This window comes from Salmo salar, unplaced genomic scaffold (assembly GCF_905237065.1).
Source record: "Salmo salar unplaced genomic scaffold, Ssal_v3.1, whole genome shotgun sequence".
Classification (NCBI taxonomy): Eukaryota; Metazoa; Chordata; class Actinopteri; order Salmoniformes; family Salmonidae; genus Salmo; species Salmo salar.
Window position 1 is genome coordinate 112501 of NW_025546995.1, and position 10766 is coordinate 123266.

Below are 10766 nucleotides of genomic sequence, written 5' to 3' on the forward strand. Positions count from 1 at the left end.
CAGTTTAGAGAGCTCTGAGGACCAGGTGTTGGTGGTGATGATGGAGGAAGACAGCGAGGAAGAGAGGAAGAGAGGAAGGGGCGTACCAGTTTAAGAGAGCTCTGAGGACCAGGTGTTGGTGGTGATGATGGAGGAAGACAGCGAGGAAGAGAGGAAGAGAGGAAGGGGCGTACCAGTTTAGAGAGAGCTCTGAGGACCAGGTGTTGGTGGTGATGATGGAGGAAGACAGCGAGGAAGAGAGGAAGGGGCGTACCAGTTTAGAGAGCTCTGAGGACCAGGTGTTGGTGGTGATGATGGAGGAAGACAGCGAGGAAGAGAGGAAGAGAGGAAGGGGCGTACCAGTTTAGAGAGCTCTGAGGACCAGGTGTTGGTGGTGATGATGGAGGAAGACAGCGAGGAAGAGAGGAAGAGAGGAAGGGGCGTACCAGTTTAGAGAGCTCTGAGGACCAGGTGTTGGTGGTGATGATGGAGGAAGACAGCGAGGAAGAGAGGAAGAGAGGAAGGGGCGTACCAGTTTAGAGAGCTCTGAGGACCAGGTGTTGGTGGTGATGATGGAGGAAGACAGCGAGGAAGAGAGGAAGAGAGGAAGGGGCGTACCAGTTTAGAGAGCTCTGAGGACCAGGTGTTGGTGGTGATGATGGAGGAAGACAGCGAGGAAGAGAGGAAGAGAGGAAGGGGCGTACCAGTTTAGAGAGCTCTGAGGACCAGGTGTTGGTGGTGATGATGGAGGAAGACAGCGAGGAAGAGAGGAAGAGAGGAAGGGGCGTACCAGTTTAGAGAGCTCTGAGGACCAGGTGTTGGTGGTGATGATGGAGGAAGACAGCGAGGAAGAGAGAGAAGGGGCGTACCAGTTTAGAGAGCTCTGAGGACCAGGTGTTGGTGGTGATGATGGAGGAAGACAGCGAGGAAGAGAGGAAGAGAGGAAGGGGCGTACCAGTTTAGAGAGCTCTGAGGACCAGGTGTTGGTGGTGATGATGGAGGAAGACAGCGAGGAAGAGAGGAAGAGAGGAAGGGGCGTACCAGTTTAGAGAGCTCTGAGGACCAGGTGTTGGTGGTGATGATGGAGGAAGACAGCGAGGAAGAGAGGAAGAGAGGAAGGGGCGTACCAGTTTAGAGAGCTCTGAGGACCAGGTGTTGGTGGTGATGATGGAGGAAGACGGCGAGGAAGAGAGGAAGGGGGCGTACCAGTTTAGAGAGCTCTGAGGACCAGGTGTTGGTGGTGATGATGGAGGAAGACAGCGAGGAAGAGAGGAAGAGAGGAAGGGGCGTACCAGTTTAGAGAGCTCTGAGGACCAGGTGTTGGTGGTGATGATGGAGGAAGACAGCGAGGAAGAGAGGAAGAGAGGAAGGGGCGTACCAGTTTAGAGAGCTCTGAGGACCAGGTGTTGGTGGTGATGATGGAGGAAGACAGCGAGGAAGAGAGGAAGAGAGGAAGGGGCGTACCAGTTTAGAGAGCTCTGAGGACCAGGTGTTGGTGGTGATGATGGAGGAAGACAGCGAGGAAGAGAGGAAGGGGCGTACCAGTTTAGAGAGCTCTGAGGACCAGGTGTTGGTGGTGATGATGGAGGAAGACAGCGAGGAAGAGAGGAAGGGGCGTACCAGTTTAGAGAGCTCTGAGGACCAGGTGTTGGTGGTGATGATGGAGGAAGACAGCGAGGAAGAGAGGAAGAGAGGAAGGGGCGTACCAGTTTAGAGAGCTCTGAGGACCAGGTGTTGGTGGTGATGATGGAGGAAGACAGCGAGGAAGAGAGGAAGAGGGGAAGGGGCGTACCAGTTTAGAGAGAGCTCTGAGGACCAGGTGTTGGTGGTGATGATGGAGGAAGACAGCGAGGAAGAGAGGAAGAGAGGAAGGGGCGTACCAGTTTAGAGAGCTCTGAGGACCAGGTGTTGGTGGTGATGATGGAGGAAGACAGCGAGGAAGAGAGGAAGAGAGGAAGGGGCGTACCAGTTTAGAGAGCTCTGAGGACCAGGTGTTGGTGGTGATGATGGAGGAAGACAGCGAGGAAGAGAGGAAGAGAGGAAGGGGCGTACCAGTTTAGAGAGCTCTGAGGACCAGGTGTTGGTGGTGATGGAGGAAGACAGCGAGGAAGAGAGGAAGAGAGGAAGGGGCGTACCAGTTTAGAGAGCTCTGAGGACCAGGTGTTGGTGGTGATGATGGAGGAAGACAGCGAGGAAGAGAGGAAGAGAGGAAGGGGCGTACCAGTTTAGAGAGCTCTGAGGACCAGGTGTTGGTGGTGATGATGGAGGAAGACAGCGAGGAAGAGAGGAAGAGAGGAAGGGGCGTACCAGTTTAGAGAGCTCTGAGGACCAGGTGTTGGTGGTGATGATGGAGGAAGACAGCGAGGAAGAGAGGAAGAGAGGAAGGGGCGTACCAGTTTAGAGAGCTCTGAGGACCAGGTGTTGGTGGTGATGATGCGGGTCTTGGGGACCCAGCGTTCGTAGACGTCACACAGCGCCCTGATCGCCCTTTGACCCTCCGCCGTCTCGTCTCCACCAATCAGGACGCGGTCTGGCTCCTTCAGGTCGCGCACCGCCGTACCCTCCGCCAGGAACTCTGGGTTGGACAGCACCTACACACACACACAGAGAGATGAATACACACACACACACACACACACACACACAGAGAGATTAACACACACACACACACACACACACACACACACACACACACACACACACACAGAGAGATGAATACACAGAGACCCATAACATTGTAATAACCAGGTATTATAACCAGGTCCAGGTATTATAACCAGGTATTATAACCAGGTATTGTAACCAGGTATTATAACCAGGTATTGTAACCAGGTATTATAACCAGGTATTGTAACCAGGTATTGTAACCAGGTCCAGGTATTGTAACCAGGTATTGTAACCAGGTATTGTAACCAGGTATTGTAACCAGGTATTGTAACCAGGTCCAGGTATTGTAATAACCAGGTATTGTAATAACCAGGTATTGTAATAACCAGGTATTGTAATAACCAGGTATTGTAACCAGGTATTGTAACCAGGTATTATAACCAGGTCCAGGTATTGTAACCAGGTATTGTAACCAGGTCCAGGTATTATAACCAGGTATTGTAACCAGGTATTATAACCAGGTATTGTAACCAGGTATTATAACCAGGTATTGTAACCAGGTATTGTAACCAGGTATTGTAACCAGGTATTATAACCAGGTATTGTAACCAGGTATTGTAACCAGGTCCAGGTATTGTAACCAGGTATTGTAATAACCAGGTATTGTAATAACCAGGTATTGTAATAACCAGGTATTGTAATAACCAGGTATTGTAACCAGGTATTGTAACCAGGTATTGTAACCAGGTATTATAACCAGGTCCAGGTATTGTAACCAGGTATTGTAACCAGGTCCAGGTATTATAACCAGGTATTGTAACCAGGTATTATAACCAGGTATTGTAACCAGGTATTATAACCAGGTATTGTAACCAGGTATTGTAACCAGGTATTATAACCAGGTATTGTAACCAGGTCCAGGTATTGTAACCAGGTATTGTAACCAGGTATTGTAACCAGGTATTGTAACCAGGTATTGTAACCAGGTCCAGGTATTGTAATAACCAGGTATTGTAATAACCAGGTATTGTAATAACCAGGTATTGTAATAACCAGGTATTGTAACCAGGTATTATAACCAGGTATTGTAACCAGGTATTGTAACCAGGTCCAGGTATTATAACCAGGTATTGTAACCAGGTATTATAACCAGGTATTGTAACCAGGTATTGTAACCAGGTCCAGGTATTGTAACCAGGTATTGTAACCAGGTATAGTAACCAGGTATAGTATTGTAACCAGGTATTGTAACCAGGTATTATAACCAGGTCCAGGTATTGTAACCAGGTATTGTAACCAGGTCCAGGTATTGTAACCAGGTATTATAACCAGGTATTGTAACCAGGTATTGTAATAACCAGGTATTGTAACCAGGTATTGTAACCAGGTATTGTAACCAGGTATTGTAACCAGGTATTATAACCAGGTATTGTAACCAGGTCCAGGTATTGTAACCAGGTATTATAACCAGGTATTGTAATAACCAGGTATTGTAATAAAGGTATTGTAATAACCAGGTATTGTAATAAAGGTATTGTAATAACCAGGTATTATAACCAGAACCAGGTATTATAACCAGGTATTATAACCAGGTATTGTAACCAGGTATTGTAACCAGGTATTGTAACCAGGTATTGTAACCAGGTATTATAACCAGGTATTGTAACCAGGTATTATAACCAGGTATTGTAACCAGGTCCAGGTATTGTAACCAGGTATTGTAATAACCAGGTATTGTAATAACCAGGTATTGTAATAACCAGGTATTGTAATAAAGGTATTGTAGTAACCAGGTATTGTAACCAGGTATTATAACCAGGTATTGTAACCAGGTCCAGGTATTGTAACCAGGTATTGTAACCAGGTATTGTAACCAGGTATTGTAACCAGGTATTATAACCAGGTATTGTAACCAGGTATTGTAACCAGGTATTATAACCAGGTATTGTAACCAGGTATTGTAACCAGGTATTGTAACCAGGTATTATAACCAGGTATTGTAACCAGGTATTCACCTACCTGCAGGTTGAGGTTGGGTTTGGTGTTGGAGTCAAATATCCGTCTGATGCTCTCAGCCGCTCGGACAGGAACCGTGCTCTTCTCCGTGACGATCTTGTAACCGTCGGAAACCTCTACGATGCGGCGAGCGCAGGCCTCTATGTACTTTAGGTCGGCGGCACGCCCCTTCCCCATCCCATAGGTCTTAGTGGGGGTGTTCACCTGGGGAGGGACGACAGGAACTCAGACACACACTACAGACAGACAGACAGACACACAGACAGACAGACACCTACAGACAGACAGACAGACAGACACACAGACACCGACAGACAGACAGAGACCGACAGACAGACAGAGACCGACAGACAGACAGAGACACCGACAGACAGACAGAGACACCGACAGACAGACAGACAGACAGAGACACCGACAGACAGAGACACCGACAGACAGACAGACAGAGACACCGACAGACAGACAGACAGACAGACAGACAGACAGACAGACAGACAGACAGACAGACAGACAGACAGACAGACTCACTGAAATAAAGACGAGGTCAGCATCTCTGATGGCAGAATCTATATCTGTAGAGAAGAAGAGATTCTTCCCTCGGCATGACTCCACCACCTCCTTCAACCCTGGCTAGAGAGGGAGGGAGGGAGGGAGGGAGAGAGAGAGAGAGAAAGGGAGGGGGAGAGAGAGAGAGAAGGAGAGAAGGAGAGAGAATGAGAGAGAGAGGTGAATAAATATTTGATAACTAAAATATAAGTGTTCAGCACCCTGAGTCAATACATGTTAGAAACACCTTTAGCAGCGATTACAGCTGGGAGTCTTCCTGGGTAAATCTCTAAGAGCTGGGAGTCTTTCTGGGTAAATCTCTAAGAGCTTTCCACACCTGTGTTGTTGTAATGGAAATTATATGATTAAAGGTTTGACTAAATGATTTCACTCAGAAACCTTATAACCTGTTGAAATGTATTGGAAATAAGGTTATAATAATGGGTTAAAAACTATATTCCAATACTGTGTGTGAATAAGACACTGTTCAAAATGAGCAGGGCAGAGTTAACGAGACGACCTTGGGAAAGGAACAGGAGAAGAAGCCTCCCTAAATTAGGGAGAGAAACAACGGCCTGGGAACGGCTTAGTTGGCAGGAGATCAGAAGACAGGTAGCAAGGTTGATAAGGAATGTATGTGTACTGTGGGAAAAATACATCCGCCTAAAGCTGGGGTGGAGTTCTCTACTGACGTAAGTGTGTGTGTGTGTGTGTGTTAATATAAAAGGCTTTGTGTACATTGTAAGGATTTTCAGAGCTCTCATAAATAAACGTTTTCACCATTGTGGGCTGGTTCTCCTTCTGCGTCATTTAACCAGAATCTTACACCCTCTGTTGGGGCCAGACTGAGTAGTTTAATGGAAGTTCGGTTTAACAACATTGATAACTTAATTCACGTAACAGTTGTATAATATTAGTCCATTGTTATTGTCAGAATTCTTCAAGCTCTACCACGATTGCTAGATAACAATGTTCAAGTCTTGCCATAGACGTTTATGTGTGTGTTTGTGTGTATGTACAACTGTGTGTGTACGTGTGGTGTGTGTATGTCTGTGTGTGTGTGGTGTGTGTGTGTGTGTGATACCTCGTATATGGGCAGTGTGTCGGAGTTCCAGGCGTTGATCCGTGATTCGTTGACGTCGACCACTGTCACGTGGATCTCTGGACACATGTGGGCGATGACACTGCAGGTTGGCCCTCCCACATAGCCAGCTCCTATACAGCAGATTCTGTTGATCTGGAACATCTGGGGAGAGAGAGAGAGGGAGGCGGAGAGAGAGAGGCGGAGAGAGAGATAGAGAGAGGCAGAGAGAGAGATAGAGAGAGGCAGAGAGAGAGAGAGAGAGGCAGAGAGAGAGAGAGAGAGGCAGAGAGAGAGAGAGAGAGAGAGAGAGGCAGAGGCAGAGAGAGAGAGAGGCAGAGAGAGAGAGAGGCAGAGAGAGAGAGAGGCAGAGAGAGAGAGAGAGAGAGACAGACAGAGAGAGAGAGAGACAGAAAGACAGAGAGACAGAGAGAGAGAGACAGAGAGAGAGAGGAGACATCAGTCTAAATATTCTTTGTATTGATATGTACATTTGCCAAGTGCTTGTCAGTAACATGACCTTCAAGACTCAACAGCATTATTGTCAACCAGGGTTGGGCAGGTTACTGTCTAAATGTAATCCCTTAGTTACTAACCTGTCCAAAACTGTAATCAGTAAAGTTACTTTTGGATTACTTTTAGATTACTTTTCCCTTTAAGAGGCAGTAAGAAGAAAACAAACATGTATGTTACTAATTGAACGACATCTATCGCAGGATAAATCAATGTTAAAGTTCACACAGCTGGTCATATATATGGATGTTGAATGTTACTTTATGGGTTGGTTATGTTGGCTTCTAACCCATCGCTTTCTACTACATATAACAATACGATTAAATTATATCTTTTGTTTTTGTATATACAAAGTCTATCAGAATTCCAGTCATTTCAACAACAAAAATGTTTATACCCCTTAATCTTCAAGAATAGGACTTGGAAATATGGAAATATAGATTAGACAAAATTGTTTTTCCGGAGCATAACCCCCCAAAAACGAAGGACTTATTAGCCAGCCTTACTCTGTTGTTGTCATGCAGCTGTTGCAAGAGCTCATTTTTCCACTTGTTCCAAAAACAAAATGTTTGATAGGCCGATTAAATGTATTGAATTCAAATCATTATTGGGTTCAAATGCACATTTAGATGAGTGAACAGCCCGTCCACAACAACCACAATCCGTAAGGTGTAAAAATCGCTAAATGAGAGAGCAGCAGTGTGATTCACGTTAACGCGCTATGTAGATGTCAGTAATAAGTCATGTCCGTATCGCCGTAGACGACGCCACCGCTGTCATCCTTTACCGCCGAGCGTTTATTCACGTTGGTTCATCTTTTGGATGGCGACAGCAGTCGACCACCGTTGGAAAAACACAGCTTGGACTGTAACCTAGAAAAACCTTCTTCCTGCTACATCCCCCTCCATCTATCAAACACATCTGGCGTGTCATCATTAGTGGTCTCTGATTGGCGTGTCATCATCAGTGGTCTCTGATTGGTGTGTCATCATTAGTGGTCTCTGATTGGTGTGTCATCATGAGTGGTCTCTGATTGGTGTGTCATCATTAGTGGTCTCTGATTGGTGTGTCATCATGAGTGGTCTCTGATTGGTGTGTCATCATGAGTGGTCTCTGATTGGTGTGTCATCATGAGTGGTCTCTGATTGGCGTGTCATCATTAGTGGTCTCTGATTGGTGTGTCATCATTAGTGGTCTCTGATTGGTGTGTCATCATTAGTGGTCTCTGATTGGTGTGTCATCATTAGTGGTCTCTGATTGGTGTGTCATCATGAGTGGTCTCTGATTGGTGTGTCATCATGAGTGGTCTCTGATTGGTGTGTCATCATTAGTGGTCTCTGATTGGTGTGTCATCATTAGTGGTCTCTGATTGGTGTGTCATCATTAGTGGTCTCTGATTGGTGTGTCATCATTAGTGGTCTCTGATTGGTGTGTCATCATTAGTGGTCTCTGATTGGTGTGTCATCATTAGTGGTCTCTGATTGGTGTGTCATCATTAGTGGTCTCTGATTGGTGGTCATCATTAGTGGTCTCTGATTGGTGTGTCATCATTAGTAGTCTCTGATTGGTGTGTCATCATTAGTGGTCTCTGATTGGTGTGTCATCATTAGTGGTCTCTGATTGGCGTGTCATCATTAGTGGTCTCTGATTGGTGTGTCATCATTAGTGGTCTCTGATTGGCGTGTCATCATTAGTAGTCTCTGATTGGTGTGTCATCATTAGTGGTCTCTGATTGGTGTGTCATCATTAGTGGACTCTGATTGGTGTGTCATCATTAGTGGACTCTGATTGGTGTGTCATCATTAGTGGTCTCTGATTGGTGTGTCATCATTAGTGGTCTCTGATTGGTGTGTCATCATTAGTGGTCTCTGATTGGTGTGTCATCATTAGTGGTCTCTGATTGGTGGTCATCATTTGGTGTGTTATCATGGTGGTCTCTGATTGGTGTGTCATCATTAGTGGTCTCTGATTGGTGTGTCATCATTAGTGGTCTCTGATTGGTGTGTCATCATTAGTGGACTCTGATTGGTGTGTCATCATTAGTGGACTCTGATTGGTGTGTCATCATTAGTGGTCTCTGATTGGTGTGTCATCATTAGTGGTCTCTGATTGGTGTGTCATCATTAGTGGTCTCTGATTGGCGTGTCATCATTAGTAGTCTCTGATTGGTGTGTCATCATTAGTGGTCTCTGATTGGCGTGTCATCATTAGTGGTCTCTGATTGGTGTGTCATCATTAGTGGTCTCTGATTGGTGTGTCATCATTAGTGGTCTCTGATTGGTGTGTCATCATTAGTGGACTCTGATTGGTGTGTCATCATTAGTAGTCTCTGATTGGTGTGTCATCATTAGTGGTCTCTGATTGGTGTGTCATCATTAGTGGTCTCTGATTGGTGTGTCATCATTAGTAGTCTCTGATTGGTGTGTCATCATTAGTGGTCTCTGATTGGTGTGTCATCATTAGTGGACTCTGATTGGTGTGTCATCATTAGTGGACTCTGATTGGTGTGTCATCATTAGTGGTCTCTGATTGGTGTGTCATCATTAGTGGTCTCTGATTGGTGTGTCATCATTAGTGGTCTCTGATTGGTGTGTCATCATTAGTGGTCTCTGATTGGTGTGTCATCATTAGTGGTCTCTGATTGGTGTGTCATCATTAGTGGTCTCTGATTGGTGTGTCATCATTAGTGGTCTCTGATTGGTGTGTCATCATTAGTGGTCTCTGATTGGTGTGTCATCATTAGTGGTCTCTGATTGGTGTGTCATCATTAGTGGTCTCTGATTGGTGTGTCATCATTAGTAGTCTCTGATTGGTGTGTCATCATTAGTGGTCTCTGATTGGTGTGTCATCATTAGTGGTCTCTGATTGGCGTGTCATCATTAGTGGTCTCTGATTGGCGTGTCATCATTAGTGGTCTCTGATTGGCGTGTCATCATTAGTGGTCTCTGATTGGCGTGTCATCATTAGTAGTCTCTGATTGGTGTGTCATCATTAGTGGTCTCTGATTGGTGGTCATCATTTGGTGTGTTATCATGGTGGTCTCTGATTGGTGGTCAGACTCACTCAGGTGGAACAAATGTAAACATTGTGTCTTTTTTCAAAGTTGAATTGAGAAAACAGATTAGTGGCAAAGATTTTTCACCCACAAACCTCCTTTCTGAATAAAAAAAAAAAAGTCACCCTTGAACTAATCATGTAGTTTTTCATGTAGTATCTGTAATCTGATTACAATATGTTTGTAATGTAATCCGTTACTTCCCAACCCTGGTGGCAACTGGCTAAGGAAAAACTTCCTGGAGGGAAGAATCCTGAATTAAAACAAACCAGAAAAACAAAAGTAGAAAAGTCGAGACAAATTAAACTTCAGAGAATATGACCCTCACTTGAGTGAAGAACTGAAGCCAAATAGCTCATTTAAAAACAGTTGTATAATATTAGCCTATTTGGACAAGGGTTGTGTGTATGGAAAAGAAAACCAGTTTATTACGTAACCGTGTGTGAATGTATTGTAATAAAACAGGCAGGGAGCAGGCCTTGAACCCTCGACCTTCTAAACCCGAAGTCCAGCGTTAACATGCTCAGGAGGTAGAGTCCATATCCGCGTTGAGAAACCCAGGGTCGTTCCACTATTAAACTGTCATAGCCGCGCTAAACTCCGCACAACAACTTTCACCATCAAGTCACACATTCTGGATTAATGCCTCGATGTCTGAAACCAGATAAATACAGGAACTTTTTCATTCCCTTCTGATTTTAGGATGCGTTCATAAATTCACTCCGGCTATCTACTCCGATTTCAGAGCGTCTTGAGGGGACCAGAACGCAGAATAACTGATACCAGCTAGCCAGTTAGTCAGTTAACCAGCTAGTCAGTTAACCAGCTCGTCAGTCATCCAGCCAGCTAACCAGCTCGTCAGTTAACCAGCTAACCAGTTAGTCAGCTAGTCAGTCAGCCAGCCAGCTAACCAGCTCGCCAGTTAACCAGCTAGTCAGTTAGTCAGCTAGTCAGTTAACCAGTTAGCAT

General features: G+C 45.3%; 1 protein-coding gene across 1 annotated transcript in view; it reads right to left on the minus strand.

Moving 5' to 3' along the window:
* Positions 1 to 6508, minus strand: part of LOC106594347 (UDP-glucose 6-dehydrogenase) — a 19339-nt gene extending 12831 nt beyond the window's left edge. Inside the window, exons 1-4 of the mRNA XM_045711082.1 lie at positions 6233 to 6508; positions 5131 to 5232; positions 4606 to 4806; positions 2373 to 2570 (exon numbers count right to left, since the gene is read on the minus strand). Of these exons, the coding sequence (XP_045567038.1) occupies positions 2373 to 2570; positions 4606 to 4806; positions 5131 to 5232; positions 6233 to 6394 (663 nt within the window). The 5' untranslated portion in view covers positions 6395 to 6508. The remainder of the gene's footprint in view (positions 1 to 2372; positions 2571 to 4605; positions 4807 to 5130; positions 5233 to 6232) is intronic.
* Positions 6509 to 10766: the final 4258 nt, after the last annotated feature.